General features: G+C 39.7%; 1 protein-coding gene across 7 annotated transcripts in view; it reads left to right on the forward strand.

The window, feature by feature from the left end:
• Nucleotides 1–20,937, forward strand: part of gramd1ba (GRAM domain containing 1Ba) — a 139,497-nt gene that overhangs the window by 44,360 nt on the left and 74,200 nt on the right. For 3 of the 7 annotated variants that reach the window (XM_067434168.1, XM_067434166.1, XM_067434170.1), the window contains exons 2-3: nt 13,932–14,478; nt 16,979–17,059. The exons of 1 other annotated variant lie outside the window; for it this stretch is intronic. In XM_067434168.1, the coding sequence (XP_067290269.1) occupies nt 14,114–14,478; nt 16,979–17,059 (446 nt within the window). In that variant the 5' untranslated portion in view covers nt 13,932–14,113. The remainder of the gene's footprint in view (nt 1–13,931; nt 14,479–16,978; nt 17,060–20,937) is intronic. 3 more of the 7 variants (XM_067434169.1, XM_067434167.1, XM_067434171.1) reach the window with 2 other exon arrangements.

Below are 20,937 nucleotides of genomic sequence, written 5' to 3' on the forward strand. Positions count from 1 at the left end.
ACAGAAGAGTAACTTCCGTCTGGCCACTCTGCCATACAGGCCTGATTAGAGGAGTGCTGCAGGGATGGTTGTTCTTCTGAAAGGTTCTCCTCTCTCCACAGAAACGCTGGAGCTCTGTCAGAGTGATCATTGGGTTCTTGGTCCCCTCACTGACCAAGGCCCTGCTTCCTCGATCACTCAGTTTGGCCGGGTGCCCAGCTCTAGGAACACTCCTGGTGGTTCCAAACGTGTTCCATTTACAGGTAATGGAGGCCACTGTGCTCATTGAGTTTCTGTACCCTTACCCATATCTGTGCCTCAATACAATCCTGTGTCTGAGGTCTACAGACATTGGATTTCATGGCTTGGTTTTGTGCTCTGTCATGCACTGTTAACGGTGGGACCTTATATAGACAGGTGTGTGCCTTTCCAAATCATGCCGATGACCTGAATTTACCACATGTGGACTCCAGTCAAGTTGTAAAAAGATCTTAAGGACGATCAGGGAATACACTCACCTAAAGGATTATTAGGAACACCTATTCAATTTCTCATTAATGCAATTATCTAATCAACCAATCACATGGCAGTTGCTTCAATGCATGTGGGGGTGGGGTCCTGGTCAAGACAATCTCCTGAACTCCAAACTGAATGTCAGAATGGGAAAGAAATGTGATTTAAGCAATTTTGAGCGTGGCGTGGTTATTGGTGCCGGACGGGCTGGTCTGAGTATTTCACAATCTGCTCAGTTACTGGGATTTTCACAAACAACCATTTCTAGAGTTTACAAAGAATTGTGTGAAAAGGGAAAAACATCCAGTATGAGGCAGTCCTGTGGGTAAAAATGCCTTATTGATGCTAGAGGTCAGAGGAGAATGGGCCGACTGATTCAAGCTGATAGAAGAGCAACTTTGACTGAAATAACCACTAGTTACAACCGAGGTATACAGCAAAGCATTTGTGAAGCCACAACACGCACAACCTTGAGGCGGATGGGCTACAACAGCAGAAGACCCCACCGGGTACCACTCATCTCCACTACAAATAGGAAAAAGAGGTTACTATTTGCACAAGCTCACCAAAATTGGACAGTTGAAGACTGGAAAAAATGTTGCTTGGTCTGATGAGTCTCGATTTCTGTTGAGACATTCAGATGGTAGAGTCAGAATTTGGCATAAACAGAATGAGAACATGGATCCATCATGACTTGTTACCCCTGTGCTGCTGGTGGTGTAATGGTGTGGGGGATGTTTTCTTGGCGCACTTTAGGCAACTTTGTGACAATTGGGCATTTTTTTAAATGGCACGGCCTACCTGAGCATTGTTTCTGGCCATGTCCATCCCTTTATGACCACCATGTACCTATCCTCTGATGGCTACTTCCAGCAGGATAATGCACCATGTCACAAAGCTCGAATCATTTAAAATTGGTTTCTTTAACATGACAATGAGTTCACTGTACTAAAATGGCCCCCACAGTCACCAGATCTCAACCCAATAGAGCATCTTTGGGATGTGGTGGAACAGGAGCTTCGTGCCCTCGATGTGCATCCCACAAATCTCCATCAACTGCAAGATGCTCTCCTATCAATATGGGCCAACATTTCTAAAGAATGCATCCAGCACCTTGTTGAATCAATGGCATGTAGAATTAAGGCAGTTCTGAAGGCGAAGGGGGGTCAAACACAGTATTGGTATGGTGTTCCTAATAATCCTTTAGATTAGTGTATATGGTGTTTAATTTACACTTCAAAACAAGAAGTGTTATTTTTATTTCCAGAAGACAAGATGGTGAATACAGATGGCCAAAGTTGTTAATTATATGGCGTGACAAATGGGCAGGTGTTGTCAGTCTGCTTGAGCGGTTGATGATCATTCATCAGTGATGTTTAATAGCACAACAGCCTCATTCAAAATCAAAAAGAAGGCTGGTTGGCACATACTTTTACTCTTGTGTAGTCAATGTATACATCAGACATGTTAATGGTGTGATAAGGGAAAACTGTCTGTCAGACTGAAGCAGCCATCTGCCAAATAAATCCAGCATCCTTTGGCATGATGTTCCTCAGCCTGTTAAAGAGACTCCCTAAAGATAAAGCTTTGAAGCACAATACTAAGGGCTTGTGTTAGAAAACATTGGCATACTATAAATAAGTCAACAGCTCATAGCGCAACAGAGTAAACAATATAATGAAAAGAAACAGGATCTAGACACTGGGGAATGATGTTAGATTTTCAGGTGTATTTTTTAAAATTTATTTAAATTTATTTTTGTTTTGTTAGTGCTTCATTAAATTTATAAATCACATCTGATGGTAGAGACATTTGGTTACCAACTTGTCATATTTGTATATACTGTGAATTTTCAAATGTTTCGTAACATTGAGCGTACTTTAGTCAGGTAGTCTATAGGTGGTCAGGAGGTTTATAATTAATCTAATGGATATACTTATATCGAGTGTTGGGGAAAGTTATGAACATGAATGCATTACAATATTGCATTACTCCCTTACAAGGTTACTAATTGCATTATTTAGTTTCTTTTTAAGAAAATAAATGTGTTACATTACTTTTTCTCACCTGGGCTGGGCTTATTTTTTTAACTCTTTCCCCACCAAACACAGAATGTTCCGTTTTTTGTGAGAAAACGCTTCCCGGCCCAAAACGGAATTTTCCGGATTTCTGTGTTTTCACTGTCTGATGCTAGGAGCGCTATTACACATCTTCTAAATAAGGACTGAATCTCCTGATCAAAACACATGTGAGGACGACGCAGTAAAACAAGCGATCACAATCATATGCATATGTTAAACAACACGATCATCGACATTAAACATAATAGAAATCAAGACTATAATGTTACTGAATGAAATGTGTACCCAGAACGAGCTACAGGACTGCAAGTATCAGGGGTGTTGATGGACTCGATCTATGTGATTTTCTCAGGGGTTTTTTTTGTTCAAAATGTTGTTGTTTTTTAAATTAAACTTACCCATATTCAGGTGTTGATAAAAAAAGCAATGCATGAAGCTAGAATAAAAAGGTAAGCTCTTTCTTTTGATATATTTCATGCTGAGATATTCATAAAACAAAATATTCAATGGGCTATTACATTTTTGTGGCTGGCAACTCTTTTTTTATGCTGGCAGGGACAGAGTTAATAACAAAAAAGGAAATGCAAATGCATGCGTGTACAGTAAAGGGTGCAACTGAAACAAATATTTAAAGGGATAGTTTGATTCAACTGACAGACTGCAACAGTTGGAGTTAAAAATCTTAATTTGTGTTCTACTGAATAAACCCAACCCTTGTGTTCACCTACATCTTGGATGCCCTGGGGGTAAGCAGATAAACATCACATTTTCATTTTTGGGTGAACTATCCCTTTAACCTGTTTACTGTCACCCCCTTTTTGAAAATATACATGAAAATTCACTATCCAAACTAAAATGGTTGCAATTCAAGAATGCTTTGGAATATAGACAAAAGTTCAGTCTCATTTTAAAGAAGACAGTCAGCAGAGTATTGCTCGAATGAAATTCAAAAAATTTAAGTATTAAAAATGTATGGAAGTTTAAATTTACTATAACTCAAATATCCTGTACTAGATATTTAATATTTAATATAATATATATGTTACAAAATATTTTGTACTCTAAAATTACTATCAAATCAAAGCCATATGTCTAATCAATTTGTGTACCAAATTTGAAATTGATATCGCAAAAATTAAAGTTCCCATGAGATTTTGTTTAGGCGCTGTACCACAAATAGTCACCGGGTGTCATTGAAATTACATAGATTTTTTTAAATGCAATTTCCTGTGTCAAATGTATATATGTTTGTACAAATATCACAAAATACCTTTCCGACGATATGTGTTTTGTCAAGATTAGAAAAGTTTTTTTTATTATAAAGTAGCTAAATAAATATGAAACATGTTGACGCCACTTGGGGAGGAGCCTGGTAATGCAAGGCCTGATTTGAAAACGGTTTTCATAGGATAAATCTTGAGTTTGTAAGCTTTCAAATGATATATAATTTGTTAACATTAGATCAGGATAAATATAGGATATAATTGTTTTAAACATAAAGTGGCAAATGGGCCCACCGGTGGGCCAGTGGCAGTTAACAGGTTAAGCAACTGACATTCTGGGTTGCAGAACAATACAGGAGAAGAAAGTTTAACACTTACTTCACCATTTTTGAATGTCATTTTTGCTTATGTTTGACTGAATCATAGAAGGTCAGCAGCAAGTACATCAATAAACAGAGATTAAATGCATAACAATATTTGTTTTATTTAACTAATTTAATAATTGGAAGTTTGCGTAATATTCTGATATTGTATTTCACATTTTTTTTAATTTTGTGCAAGTGAGATTAGTAAATGCGTGCTCACATTTAGTCTAGAACTACATAAATCTTGAATGGGAAAACAAACATAATACCTTTTGCTCTTATTCCTGATTTTTCTCAACATGGGGACAAGAGATCTGCCAGTCAATAAGGGAGAACAAAGTTAACTGCATTACTTATTTGAAAAAGTAAAGTTTACTTAAATTATATTTTGTTGTGCATTTAAAAGTAATTTGTACTTGCTATACTTGAAAAAAGTAATCTGATTACATAACTAGTTATGTGTAATGTGTTACCCAACACTGTTTATATTCTGTAGTATAGTCTTCATTTGAGTATTATTAAATATGGCACACAATTATGAATGAATAATAGGATTGATGTTGCATTAAGGTTAAAATATGAATATGAATAACTTTTTTGCATTGCATTGCCAACACAATATAGAAATATTTTTCGTAGGGTTTGGGTTGTGGGTTAAACACAATTGTGGAGGTGACAGTTCCTTGATTGGTACTTTGTCAGAAAAGTTTTCTGTCAGTATCTCCTACTGTCAAGAGGCTTCTCACGATTTTACCACAGTCATTACGGTGGTTGTAGCCTTCATTTGACTGGCCTTTCCTGCTGGCAAGATGTGTGATTCTCATGTTTTCACCCCTAGCTGTATTTTCTTTCTTTTTCTTTTTCTGATGTCAAGAGACAGTATGATTTTACCTAAGTGAATTTATTTTAATAAAGTGAACATTCTTACTCAGAAAACAAGAAGCAATAGCCTACTCATTTTAATGTTAACACATTTACCAAATGTTAGTTCGTTTTGAGAAAAAAGCTTGTCTCTTCATAATTGAAACGATCGGATAGAGTAGGTTCCACAAGCTGCCGCGGCAACCTCGTTTAAAAGTCGAGTCTAGTGAGCCGTTCTGCTTTTTTATACGGAGAGATCCGGAGCGCCTTATCTGAGAGAGAGGGGTGATGCGCAGCTCTCAGTCTGCATATATAAAACATCCTTTCGTTTTTTGTTTTTTTTTAATCACACAATATTTTAATCAAAAGAAAATATGCTTTTCTTTCGTTTTTAACGAACCTAGTTCACTTTGTAAAAACATTTATTTTTTTCTGTGGGGACGGTGTCTCTCCCCCTTCAATTGGAGTGAATTCGTCCGAGTAAAAGGAAACGTGAAGATTGTAACGTTAACGGAACAGAATGGGAAATAAACAGTTCCTCGTTCATCCCGGCTATTTAACAATTAAAGACAACGGCTGCACATTAAAAAGCGGGTTTTGGTTATGCCTATTTGAAATGTAAAGGTAGGATTTCTGTTTAGTTCATTCACTTTTTATTTTGTGCTGCTATTGGTCGTTAACGGCTTCAATGCCATTTTTAAACATCATTTAAATCTTAAAATGATAACAGCATGTTTTACGCCTTTTGCAGAATGACTTTTAGACATTGCTTTCTGTGTCAGGCAAGTCACATTTATTTATTGTTAGAATACAGTGTTTCAAAGCAGCTTTTCAGTGATAGCAGGAAAATAATGCTACAAAGTTTTTATTGGCTGTACAGTACAGCAGATCTAGAAGAAAATAGTGTCATAGTCCAGGTTAAGTAAGTATAGTGATGGTTCATTTCTGTTGTAAAAACGTGTTGTAAAAAAAAAGTTATTAATTTAGTGACAGCAGCTATGGAGTAAACAGTGATGTTATCATCCAGCTGCAGTTCAGTTCTCATACAATGGTTTTCACAGAGTATCATGTTTCATAATGCAGCATAATAAAAAAGTACTGTGGCAATACATGGTAGGCTAAAATGTTGATACAAGCTGGTAGTGACATGGTACGGTCATTTGATGCTATGGTACAAACATGTGTGTTCCATATTCTATGGAAATCCAAGGTATGCAGTTACCCTGGTATTACCGTATATATACCCGAATATAAGACAAGGTTTTGTGTCCTAAAATCACATATCTATTAAACTGACGATAACGTCGTGCTGTTGACGCTCGCGCAGCCTCTCGAGGATAAATCACAACACATGAGCGATGCTCGCACTGAGAAACTGCGGTAAACATTCAAAATGTTGTTTTTATATTTATAACATATGATACAATTAAACAAAAACACTCAAACAAAAGAGTGTTTTCCTAAATACCATCATGACTGAAAATGACACTGATTTCATATGACAGTTCCATAAACAAATTAACATTAGCCTAAGTCACTTACATTTTACATGCAATATTGAGTGTTTTTGTTCTATTTCAGCAGTGAAAATAGTTCTAAACAAAGATTCTAAGCAACAAAGTTCCAAACAGCAGAACCATAACGCCTCACAGCAACAGTGTGTGTGTGCGTGTTACTGAATGATTCAGTGTTTGAATGAATCGGTTGAATCAAAGATTCAATAACCTGTTTGCAAACGCCTGCGGCCCTGTCCCAAATGGCACCCTAAACCCTCACAGTCTTCCTCTGAGTCCGCACTTTCACGACGTAATGCCACTTTGGCTGCCAGGTAGAAGTCCTCTGCATAGCTCGCACACTTGCGGGCTCAGCTGAAGTGTGTATCGAGGGAGCATAGCAGCCGGAAAGGGGGCGCTCACGAGCACCCTTCTTTAAGCTTAAAGGGGGGGTGAAATGCTGTTTCATGCATACTGAGCTTTTTACACTGTTAATGACTTGGATTCCCATCCTAAACATAGACAAAGTTTCAAAAACTAATGTTGGACGTTTGAAGGGAGTATTTCTGTGTTAAAAATACTCCTTCTGGTTTCTCACAAGTTTCGGCGAGTTTTTTTCGAGTATGTGTCTACTTGATGTTAAATAGATCGGAAGGTCCTTGTATGGGCTGTACGGGCTCTTCTTCCGGAAGGGTGCGCGCGCGCGTAACTAGAGGGAGAGAGAGGAAATGCACGCCGTAAATAGTCTCTCAGGTGCAGATCCAGTCGTCCGTTAACACGTATGACGCGCCGCGCTCCACTTTATTCCTATGGGTGACATCGAGCGACTTCAACGCTTCAGCACAGCATTCCGGGAAGGCAGCGCTGCATTTGAACCGATTTGAACGCAGAAATGACGGGAAGCTTCAAGGCATCGCTTCAGTCGCGTCGCAAAGTGGATTTCCACGGTCACTGCTGTCACAGGACTTCACCAAATCATACCAAAGAAGTGTGTTTTTGACAGAGTCCTGCTTTGAAAGCAGCCGGTGAGTAAATCAACTTCAAATGTCTCTGCTATTGGCTACCGTCGCATGAGTAAACATCAGTAAACGATACGATCGCGTGCTTCGTCATTCAAATGCGCTAACGGTTACTCCATTGTTGTTCTGTATAACGTTACACTATTCTGACTCTGACGTGCAAAACCGTTTTGCTTGCTACCTCTAAGGTCTAGTCACATACAATAGTCCATAAACCGAATCATGTCCTCATAAACTGCGCGTAAAGACACACAAAGGCCCCTAAATACAGTACATACCACAGAGACGGACATCCTGATGTTGCCGTTTCTCCTGTTCAATTTATTTCAGCCTCAGATTTGATTGTGGATCATTATCTGTATTAGCTGAGATAGCCATGGGTTTCTCCACGCTTGAGGACGTCACCGCTTTGTGCACATTCGTCATTCTTTAGCTCCGCCCACACGATACGCCTCCAGGCGCTCGTTTTTTTCCGGAAAGACTCGGTACAGCCCATATTTCTTTTATAAATATGATAAAACTAAAGACTTTTCGGAGATATGAAGGATGCAATACTACTCTATAGGTACTCAAGATTGACATGAGATTGACTGAAACTGAGTGTTTCACCCCCCCTTTAAATGACGAATGGGGCACCCTGCGATCTTGTTGACTTAACGGACACACGCACGCAATGGCCATTGTACACAATGCACATGAAGTGAACCATTTGGGACAGGGCCTATCTCATTCTTGAATGAATCAGCTGTTTGAATGAATGACTCATTAAGATGCACTGCTGCCACCTACTGGAGGTTTAGTTTCATGTTTAAACATACTTTCTAAAATAATCTTATTTATCCAAACAAATCTCATAACATTATTTAATGCAGTTGTAATTTTTTAGTGTAAATTATTTAATTTGATTGATAACAGGCCTAAAGTCTCTTATTTTAATTGAATGTATAGATCATATTTAAGAATATAATATAAGATTTGGGGGGAAATGCCCTTTAAAGGGTTACTTCACCGCGTTTTTAATATTAAACTATGTTATTCCCTTAACTAAAATGAGTTGATTCATATCTCTCTCGTCATAGTGCGTGCACTTAAGCGCTCTGACTCGCGGGGACATTCTGATAGCATTTAGTTTAGCCCACTAAGCCCAGTTCATTCACTATGGAACCAAACAGAGATCAAGTAAGAAGTACCAAACACCTCCACGTTTTCCCTATTTAAATACAGTTACACGAATAGTTGAACAATCAAGTATAGTGACAAAATAAAACGTGGCTTCTCTAATTGGATTAAAAAGGAGAACTATAACATCTTCCCGCACATCTCCCTCTCACTCTCTCATTACTGTCAATAGGGAGATGTGAGGGAAGATATTTCGGCCGGGACTTTTTACTGCGCCGAGCCGAAGTACTCTCAGAAGTGCTATTCCGTCATACATTGTAGTTCTCCTTTTTAATCCGATTAGAAAAGCGATATGTTTTATTTTGTCACCATACTTGAACGTTCAACTATTGGTGTAACTGTATTTAAATAGGGAAAACGTGGAGGTGTTTGGTCGCTTCTAACTTGATCTCTGTTTGGTACCATAGTGAATGAACTGGGCTAAGCTAAATGCTATCAGAATGTCACCGCGCGTCAGAGAGATTAAGTGCACGCACTGAGACGAAAGAGGTATGTATCAACTCGTTTTAATTAAGGGAATAACTAGGGATGCACCGATCATGATTTTACATGGCCGATTCCGATACCGATTTTTTTCAAGCAAAGTGGCCGATTCCGATACCGATTTCCGATTTTATTTTATTTTAAGCAACAAACAATAAAGAAAGAAAGTATACATGAACAAGTTGTTTATTTGGTATTTAATAGGCCAATTTGGCTTTTGGCCAATGAAAACAAGTTTGCAATCTGAAATTAATAGGAAATTAAATTAGGTTGAACCTATTTAAAAATTAACATTACCTATTAACTTTAACATATGCATATTCTGCAATCCAAACAACACAATCAACACACATTGAACAATCCAAACAAAGAATTAACTTAAATCAGCATTTGTTTTTAAATTCAGTTTAAAGAAGAAAAAAAAAAGTATTTACCAGTTAAATTAAAATAAATAATTAAATTAAATAATTTAAAAAAGTTTATAAATACATTGTTCCAAAAATGTTAAATCAAATAATGTTTAGTGCAACGAAAAAACAAAGAAAACAAAGATGCTACAGCAAATTAATTCAATGTAATTAAGGTAAGATAAAATAAAAAATAAAATAAAAATGATCATCCTTAACTGATAGTAGGCCTATTTCACTTCAAGTGCATGGATGTTCTTTTTTACAAACAGAAGCATTTCGGCTCTCACAAGTTAGTCTGTTTCGTTTCAGAAAAAAAAAAACCGTCCGGTTGCCGGTCGCGCGCCAGAAGCAAAAACCGGCCGGTTCCGATTTTGGGCCGGTCAACCGGTGCATCCCTAGGAATAACATAGTTTAATATGTAAAAGCGGTGACGTATCCCTTTAAAAAAGGTAAACGTATCACAAATATGCAGATTTCAATTTGCCAAAGCTGACTGAACACTGGTGAGAATATTGCTTCAGAATAAATTATATTTACAACACAAAAAAATAACTTTTTTCCAGACAAGCACATTTTTTATTCGGACAAGTGTATGACCGATTTACTTATCTGAAGGACAAGCACATGAACATGCTTAATGTCGAGCCCTGTGATGAATGGTGTTAAAAAATAAATAAATAAATAAATGTCAATGAATTATCAGTAGATTTTTCACATAAAATGTTTTTCTGTTGAAAACCAGATTTTTTCACAAATTTTTTTTTTTTTTCCCATCTGGAAAATGGGGGGTCGTCTTATATTCAGGGTCATCTTAGGCTACGTCTACACTAATCCGGATAAATTTAAAAGCAGAGTTTTTGTCTAAAAACGCTCCGCGTCCACACTATCATTTTCAGTCGTTTTCCAAAAAAATTTAATCAACACCGAAACGTCTGAAAACGCTTACATCCCTGTACTGCGCATGAGCAAATCCAAAACGCTTCGACTTTCGTCATTTCCGCTACTCGTTTATTTACTCTTTGAAATTTTGAGGCAATGTCGAGAAAAATGAAAATGTATTAGTGTGGACATTGCCTATATTCGGGTATATACGGTACTAGTCGTACCATATCCAAAAACCCATTGTAGTGCCATAGTATTTTTTAAAGTACGCAAACAAGATACACGCACACTAAATTATGTGATTTATATGCTTTAATATGGTACGTTTTTTTCTTTAAAAAGATGGGTGAAAAAGTTGATGACCTTGTTTTAGAGCCTCATTTTCTTACAGGAAATTAGAGGCACTGTACTGTTTAGTCAGCGTTATACAGTGTGCACTCTCTGGAGCCCATGATATAATTTGTTTTGTAAATGCATTGTAAGAATGCAGAACTCATATATTTGGCATTTACTGCTAAGACTTCTTTTATTATAAAAATAACAGAAAAAAAGCACTGCCCATCTCCAGTGGGGCAGTAACAGGACTGAGCAGTGTGCGGCAGGTTTCTAAACCGTCATAGGGGTCGGTCAGCAGATTGTGTGATGTGTTGAGCAGGCAGATGGGCAGCCGTGAGTGTGTGTCTGTTCTCAGTGGGCTGCGGCTTACTGCGCTTCCTCCTGTAACATTAACACGCGCGCATGTTTATGCCTGACTTCCTTACACACGCCTGAAGTGCAGCGCTACGTTAAGCCTGTTGTATTAACGCTGACACGCATGGCTGGCTCTAAAATGTTTTAATGGGGTCATATCCTCAGGCATCATGCTTCCTAGATTTTTTGAGATAAGAGTTATTGTACTATGAAAACATAGTGGAACTGTCAGAAGTCAAAACTTCCTCCCCTCTTGGGAATGTATGTGTATGTGGATGATATGGCCCTTTTAATGCTGTTACTAATTGATGCTACTGTGAATGACCAATTAGAGGTGAAATCTCTAATGTTCATTTCACAGTGCGTTTTACAGTAATACTGTGGAGCAGAGCAGGAAGGAGCGTGTGTGTGTGTGTGTGTGAGAGAGAGAGAGAGAGAGAGAGAGAGAGAGAGAGAGAGAGAGAGAGAGAGAGAGAGAGAGAGAGAGAGAGAGAGAGAGAGAGAGAGAGAGAGAGAGAGAGGGATAGTAAATGTGTGTGTTTGTTTGCATGTTTTACTCTAACCTTTCTGTTAAGTCTTTTCTGTAAAGTTCTCATGTTTTCTGTAAACTCTTGTGTAAATGTTTAAGTGCATGTATAGGCTCTGTCCATCTAGCGCAGTGGTTCTCAAACACTTCAGGCTTAGTGGCAATGTTGATCAAATCAGAAGATTCAGGTAAAAGCAAATAAATCAATGCTAAATTGTTTAACACCACTTCCAACAATCCCAAATTAATGTGTGTCCTTACCAGATAAAAGGGTATATTTTCCACATTAAAGGGTCAGTTCACCCAAAAGTAAAATTTTGTTTCAAACCCATAAGACTTTCATTCATTTTCAGAACACAAATGAAGATATATCGATGCCAATAGCCTTGTGGGTAGCGCAACGACATATAGCAACATTACGCTTTGGGCACCCCGATTCCTGGACCTTTCCCGATCCCTCTCTCCTACCTCGCTTCCTGTTCACTCTATACCATCCAGTCACAATAAAGGCAAAATTGCAAAAAAATACATTTTGTTTTTATGAAATTTGAGAATGACAGCTAAAAGTTCATAAAGAGATTGTAACAGCTCATCCATACCAGCTTGGAACTCATTGGTAACGCAATAATGAACCTCATCGGTTCTTGCTGAACCTCAAACGTGATGCGTAACACAAGAATAAACCTCATTGGTTCTTGCTGAACCTCAAACGTGATGCGTAACACAAGAATAAACCTCATTGGTTCTTGCTGAACCTCAAACGTGATGCGTAACACAAGAATAAACCTCATTGGTTCTTGCTGAACCTCAAACGTGATGCGTAACACACAAGAATTAACCTCATTGGTTCTTGCTGAACCTCAAACACGATGCGTAACACACAAGAATGAACCTCATTGGTTCTTGTGGAAGCTCAAACGTGATGCGTAACACACAAGAATGAACCTCATTGGTTCTTGCTGAACCTCAAACGTGATGTGTAACACAAGAATGAACCTCATTGGTTCTTGCGGAAGCTCAAACGTGATGCATAATACACAAGAATGAACCTCATTGGTTCTTGCTGAAGCTCAAACGTGATGCGTAATACACAAGAATGAACCTCATTGGTTCTTGCGGAAGCTCAAACGTGATGCGTAATACACAAGAATGAACCTCATTGGTTCTTGCGGAAGCTCAAACGTGATGCGTAATACACAAGAATGAACCTCATTGGTTCTTGCGGAAGCTCAAACGTGATGCGTAATACACAAGAATGAACCTCATTGGTTCTTGCGGAAGCTCAAACGTGATGCGTAATACATAAGAATGAACCTCATTGGTTCTTGCGGAAGCTCAAACGTGATGCGTAATACACAAGAATGAACCTCATTGGTTCTTGCGGAAGCTCAAACGTGATGCGTAATACACAAGAATAACCCCTCATTGGTTCTTGCGGAAGCTCAAACGTGATGCGTAATACACAAGAATGAACCTCATTGGTTCTTGTTGAAGCTCAAACGTGATGCGTAACACACGAGAATGAACCTCATTGGTTCTTGTTGAACCTCAAACGTGATGCGTAATACACAAGAATGAACCTCATTGGTTCTTGCGGAAGCTCAAACGTGACGCGTAACACACAAGAATGAACCTCATTGGTTCTTATTGAAGCTCACATGTGATGCGTAACGCATGAGAATGAACCTCATTGGTTCTGGTTGAAGGTCAAACATGATGCGTAACACACGAGAATGAACCTCATTGGTTCTTATTGAAGCTCACATGTGATGCGTAATGCAAGAGAATGAACCTCATTGGTTCTGGTTGAAGGTCAAACATGATGCGTAACACAAGAATGAACCTCATTGGTTCTTGTTGAAGCTCAAACGTGATGCATAACACAAGAATGACATTCTCAGATTTCATCATAACAAAGAACAAAAGTCCCACGGGTTGGGAGCGAACTGAGGGAGAGCAATTAATGAGAACATTTTCATTTTTGACTTTTCTGATTCACTGTGATATTTGATGGCTTTAGTTGGGTCTCAGAGTCTGCTGTGGACAGAAACACTGCTTGTAACTAGACTCTTATCGCATCATGTCTGGTTAGGACACGTGTTAGATGCACAAACCTATGTTAAACTTGATTAAAAAATATATTAAACATTTTTTTTTACTATTGCAAGTTTCCAGAGTTTAAGAACTGCTGACCTAGTAGACCTTCTGACCTTCCTCTGACCTCTAGTGAGCTTTCCTGGTTTTCTGGACAAAGGGTTTTTGAAGGAAATCTTCTATAAGACCAAATATGTCAGCACCGCGCCATCTCACAGAAAGTGCTGAACTCAGCTCAGCCCAGGTGTGGACTCACTGAGCTCTCTGATCTTTATTTGTTTCTGGGCTCATGTGAGACTGAACAGAAGTAGAACCATGTCAGAGACCCTCCAGCTGCCCGCGCTGCAGATCCAGGGCCCGGCAGACGGGGAGTGCAATGGATCCGTGGTGGATCCAGCCCTGTCCAGCTCGTCCAGCCCGTCGCTGCGCCGCAAGCGCTTTAAAATGCGCCGTATGAAGAACGTCATGAGCGAGAAGGAGCAGCTGGAGAAGGAACAGCTTCAGCATTCCGGCTCCAAGGAGTACCTGCAACTTCCGTCCATTGAGATCACGCCGTCCAGCGATGAGGACGCGGCATGGTCGAGCTGTTCCACGCCCAGCGCCTCGCCCCAACGCAGACGCTTCCTCCTGCGCAAGTGGCTAAGGGGCGGAGAGAAGAAAGAGCACGGCAGTGAGAGCAGGTCTGTATGAGCACGAGCCCGGTCCAACTCGAACCCTCGCCTACCCCCTCCCAGAATCCACCCTCCTGCACCGCCTGATCTCAGCACACAAACCCATCCATTCTCCATTCCTGCTGTCCATCATCATGAGTAACGTGCATCACTTCATTTGAGTCTTCGTGTGAGCTTGCTCTGGCACATTAGGCATAGCAGAGAACCCTTGTGTTTGTGTGTGAGTGTGTTTTCCGTCTTCTCTGGAGGGACTGAAGTCTCTGCTGTGACATTTATAGGCTGGAGGGAAGAACAAGCGGCCGCCTGCTGCTGCCAGGAGTTTGTCTGGGGAGGCCTTAAATATTCACGACTCTTCCTGCCTTTTAATAGACGAAAAACAACATGCAGTGTGTATCTGCTATGACCTTAAGTTTCACTTCAAGCACCCTTAACAGTAGCCGAATTTAGGCTTGAGGGGCATTACCAGTTGAAAGTTTGGACACATGCACTGACACACGTTTTTAATGTTGTTTTTATGTCTGTGGTGTTTTTAATATGTAAATATGCAAATTCATAAGTCAACACCATTGCTGATTATTTTCTCCTTAAAAAGCTTGTTTATGCCATAAACTACCTTGCAACCAATCACGTCAATATGTGGGCGGCCTTTAGCAAATCATTAACTGTAAAGCAGGGGACGTCCAGCAATATAGAGGGTGAATTATGTATATGATGTAATTACAATATTATATGAGGAACTCTATGCCTTTCTCCATTGGCGTTCTGAGTTGTTCAAAGTGTTTCTAAGGATACTAACTTTTAGAAGGCAGCTGTCTGTCTCTGAGGTGGTGAGCGGAAACGTGGTGTGTGTAATGTTTGCAACACATTATGAGATGTTTTATAATGTAGTCAAGCCAAAGGCTAATCATATTATGTTCTAGAGCCATAAAAACATGGGTTATGTCTATAAAATCATAAACTGTAAAAAAAACTAATATGGACATAGTGTCCATGACGTCACCCATAGGATTCTGAAGAGCAGTTCTGAAGCCTAAAGTAGGGTCGAGCTGGCAGTTGCCATTTTGCCAGCACGTCACACCCGGATAACAGAAAATGGGCAAAGAGGCGTGGGCGGAGCTGAGGTGACTAACAGACAGCAGATAAATGGCTATCCACCTGTCAATCAAAGTGGCCATGCCTTCTAATCAAATCTTCTGTCCAATCAAAATGCCTCCCGCATAGAGTCTAGACCAGAGCCGTTGACTTCCGACACGAGAGCGCAGCGCGGATCATATGCGCGAGTCGGCGCAGACAACAAACATATCGGACCCATTTGAATTCTGCACAGAATGCTATATTTCAGGGGTCCCCAATCTTTGTCCTGGAGGGCTACTGTCCTGCACAGTTTAGCCCCAATGAAACACCTAAAACAGCAGGACCGAGATTGGGGGACCCCTGCTGTATTTCAAAGCTATATGGAGGAGATTATGATGATAAACGGTTAGAAGAACTGGCTTTATCAAACAGAAAAGCTCTAGTCAAACTGACGCAGTGTATTAACGAAACGCTATTGGCTGTTTCAAAAAAGGGGAGGAGCTGCTAACAACTGGAGCCGTTTCAAGGGAAATCACGTCAACACATTGAATAATGTGGTGCATTTCAAGGCACTTCAGCCTTTAATTATGCAGAACATTACGGCTTTATATAATGTAAACGAATGAGTTATTAAAAAATTCACCCCCTCCTATAGACTAAAACCACAATTTGTCACAGGCTGTAAATATGTTTGTTTTGTTGTTTTTGATGTTGATATGCAGGAAAAAAAATCTGCATCTAATCTAAAATACTGCTAATAAAGATTGAGTAGGTGTGTATAAACTTTTAACTGGTAGCCTACTGTAGAGGGAATTTATGGTTTGGTAAAGGAATTCAGATGTGTAATGTTTGACATGAATCAGGGATCAGCTGTGTACTGTGAGCTATCAGGTGTTTCCGGTAGAAAACCCTTGTAAGCACAACAGCGTTCTCTAATCTAGGGCTCCGTTATGTTGCTCTCTTAGGCTGTTTTATCACCTGCTTCCTTTTCATGCAGTGCATAACAACTCAGGAACTATTTCTTAAATGCACAAGAGGTTTTCTGTCATTTCTTTTCTTAAGGCTAGACATTATAAACAACTGTGGGAGGACTGTGAAATAGCACCATATAATAATTTTAAGTTTAACTGGTTAAATGGAAAAATTGTTCTGTTGTTTTAGTTTATACACTCAATGGAAATGGGAAACTCTCTGCTGCCCTCTAGTGGTGGAGATTTAACTGAAAATTTGTCACAGAAATGCTTCATGGATGTTTGTTCCTCCAGCTACCTGAGCAACATTGACTTTACAACTTATGCGTCTTGTTTGAGCATTTTTTGTTACCATATAATTGAAAGATCACTGTGTGTCCAAACTCACCTTCTGTCGTCTTTTTCTCAGTATGTGTTTGTGTATTTCCTATGTTCTGATTCTAATATGACGATGTGTGTTACAGCAGTCAGCAGAGCAGCCTCCAGAGCAGCCATGAGGAAGAGTCCACACGCTACCTGCTGAGCCCAAACGCCCGCGAGGACAGGTACACGATGCCACTTCTCTGGCATATTGATTGTCATTTTTTTTACATGTGAATTTCTTTGGAAGCTGATTAATTAAGGCATTCATCTTCATTCACATTCAGCTCGTCTTCCATTTATGCAATATGCTGCTCTCACCGTAGTTCCCACTTGTCCAACAGGGGTCAGTAGTTGGTCAATTTTACTGCACTAGTGATGGGAAAAGATGTAGCCTATCATATGTGATATGTCCTGTATCACAAAGGGTTGTGATACAGGACATAGATAGATAGATAGATAGATAGATAGATAGATAGATAGATAGATAGATAGATAGATAGATAGATAGATAGATAGATAGATAGATAGATAGATAGATAGATAGATAGATAGATAGATAGATAGATAGATAGATAGATAGATAGATAGATAGATAGATAGATAGATAGATAGGGATGGGTGGGTGGGTGAATGGATGGATGGATGGATGGATGGGTATATGGAAGGATTTATGGGTGAATTGATGGATGGATGGATGGATGGGTATATGGAAGGATTTATGGGTGAATTGATGGATGGATGGATGGATGGATGGATGAATTAATGAATGAATGAATGGATGGATGGGCGAGTGGGTGGATAGATGGATAGATGGGCGGGTAGATGGATGGATGAATGGGTGGATGGATGGTTAGATAAGTAGATGAGTGGATCAGTATATGGATGGACGGACAGACGGATGGATGGATGAATGGATGGGTGGTAGATGTATGGATGGATGTATAGATAAGTGGGTGGCTGGATCGGTATATGGATGTATAGATAGATAGATAGATGGATGGATGGATGGATGGATGGATGATGGATGGATGGTGGATGGATGTGTGGGTAGATGGATGGATGGATGGATTGATGGATAGATAAGTGGATGGTGGATCAGTATATGTATGCATGGATGGATGGATGGATGGGTGGATGGATGGATGGATGGATGGATATATGGAAGGATTGATGGGTGAATGGGTGGATGGATAGATGGGTGGATGGATGGATGGGTAGGTAGGTGGATAGGTGGATGGATGGATGGATGGATGGATGGATGGATGGATAAGTGGGTGGGTGGATCTGTATATAGAAGTATGGATAGACAGACAGACAGACAGACAGACAGATAGATAGATAGATAGATAGATAGATAGATAGATAGATAGATAGATAGATAGATAGATAGATAGATAGATAGATAGATAGATAGATAGATAGATAGATAGATAGATAGTTTCCACCCATTTTATAACAGCAGGCACTGAAATCTTGACACTATATGAACTTCCTGCAGGCAGCTGGTTTTAGTCTGAGACTCTGAGTGCTGGATGTCAAGCGGGTTTGAGATCTTTCTGTTTTTGGTGGTTCATGTTTTGCTTTTGATGTTGTTCTTCTTTCTGTGTTGCGTTCTGCATCTGTTTTCTGGTTTTGAGTCTGACCACAGATCGCACGTTCTATATTGTGCCATCTCAAAAACAAATCCTGTGCGTTTCACTTTCCCGTGGCAGGGCTGCATCTTCTCAGATCACTTTTGTTTTGTCGTCATCTCAGAACTCTCACGTTATTGTTGAACTAAACCAGGTGCTGTGCGGGACGAATCAGCTTAGCGAGTTTTTGTAGAGAAAGCTCTGAATTTTAGCTGTGCTCAAATGTTCTTGTTATGCCCAGCTGGGCAAAGAACACCCCGTTCCTCGGCTGGAATATCATATGACAATTTTTTTGTTCTTTTTTTGCCTTTATTGGACCTCTTAGGACATCACGTTCTTTCTTCTGGATTTAGGAAATATGTTTTGTGAACATCATTGATTGTGCATTGATTTGTTTTGTGTTTGTTGCTTTTAATGTCCATGAGCATTATTTACCATTTTCTAAAAAGAGATCTTTATGAACTATAGTAAAATAACCATTTGTGTGTAAGTCTGTACACTAGCGCGCGCGTGTGTGTGTGTGTGTGTGTGTGTGTGTGTGTGTGTGTGTGTGTGTGTGTGTGTGTGTGTGTGTGTGTGTGTGTGCGCGCGCATCTATACACCTGCTAAAGTCAGTCGGCACACGGTCGCCCGCAGTTCTTTTTTGTACACTCAGCAACCTGATTTCAGCTGATTCCTGAACTTATTTTTAAATCAGTTTTGTGTCGTGACGTAAAAGCAGCTAATGTTCATTCAAAGTGATGAATGGTTGCTTGTGTCCCATTAGGCTGAATGAATCACAGCTGAACGCTCATTTACACACTTATACAGTACGTCCTGTACCCTTTCAGTTCATGTGTGTGAATTTGATTTGGCCACGTCTCACATGGTGTAGAATTGGTTTTGATTTGTAAGTGTTTTAGGGCATGACAAAACATAAATTAATTCATTATTCATTTTGATTTTTGCCTGATTTTCCCTGGTATATACATAAGAAGAAGAAAAATAAATCTAAATAAATAAATTATACAAATAAATACACTTACCTAAAGGATTATTAGGAACACCATACTAATACTGTGTTTGACCCCTATCGCCTTCAGAACTGCCTTAATTCTACGTGGCATTGATTCAACAAGGTGATGAAAGCATTCTTTAGAAATGTTGATAGGATAGCATCTTGCAGACAGATAGATAGATAGATAGATAGATAGATAGATAGATAGATAGATAGATAGATAGATAGATAGATAGATAGATAGATAGATAGATAGATAGATAGATAGATAGATGGATGGATGGATGGATGGATGGATTGATGGGTGGATGGATGGGTGGATGGATGGGTCGATGGATGGATAAGTGAGTGGGTGGATGGATGGGCGGATGGATGGATGGATAGATAAGTGGATGGATGGATGGATGGATGGGTGGGTGGATGGATAGATGGGTTGGTGGATGGATGGATGGATGGATGGATGGATGGATGGATGGATGGATGGATGGGTAGGTGGATGGGTGGATCAGTAGATAAATGGATGGATGGATGGATTATAGATAAGTGGGTGGGTGGATCGTTATATAGAAGTATCGATAGATAGGCGGACGGACGGACGGACGGACGGACGGACGGACGGACGGACGGACGGACAGATAGATAGATAGATAGATAGATAGATAGATAGATAGATAGATAGATAGATAGATAGATAGATAGATAGATAGATAGCCTTCAGAACTGCCTTAATTCTACGTGGCACTGATTCAAGGTGCTGTAAGTATTCTTTAGAAATGTTGGCCCATATTGATCGGATAGCATCTTGCAGTTGATGGAGATTTGTGGGATGCATATCCGGGGCAAGAAGCCCCTGTTCCACCACATCCCAAAACATCCATGTTCTCATTCTGTTAACACCAAAGTGGTTACCCGAGTGGTTATTTCAGTCAAAGTTGCTCTTCTTTCAGCTTGAATCAGTCGGCCCATTCTCCTCTGACCTCTAGCATCAACAAGGCATTTTCACCCACAGGACTGCCGCATACTGGATGTTTTTCCCTTTTCACACCATTCTTTGTAAACCCTAGAAACACAATAAAGATTACATGTAGGCTATATGACTGCATTAGTAAGTGATTGTGTGTGAAGCTGAGTTTTAGTTATCAAGAAATATATGCTAGAACGTTTCAGTTTCTAAGCTATTTTTTTGATAAATCACAGAACTGTGTTGACAATACATTTCTGCGCTACTGAATGGTTTTGTGTGAGGCGCGCGCGATCTCCGCGTGATGTGTGATTGGCTATGTGTGTGTGTTGCAATATGCAGCACGCAGTTTAGCGCGATGATTAACTTACGTGTACAATAAGCGTGCATTCTCCCGATCAATTTTGAGCATCCAGATGGTATAATCAAACATGTCTTGTGGAGAGCTTACGGAGTATGCATTTTTTTTAT

The sequence above is a fragment of the Pseudorasbora parva genome, chromosome 23 (genome assembly GCF_024679245.1).
Source record: "Pseudorasbora parva isolate DD20220531a chromosome 23, ASM2467924v1, whole genome shotgun sequence".
Classification (NCBI taxonomy): domain Eukaryota; kingdom Metazoa; phylum Chordata; class Actinopteri; order Cypriniformes; family Gobionidae; genus Pseudorasbora; species Pseudorasbora parva.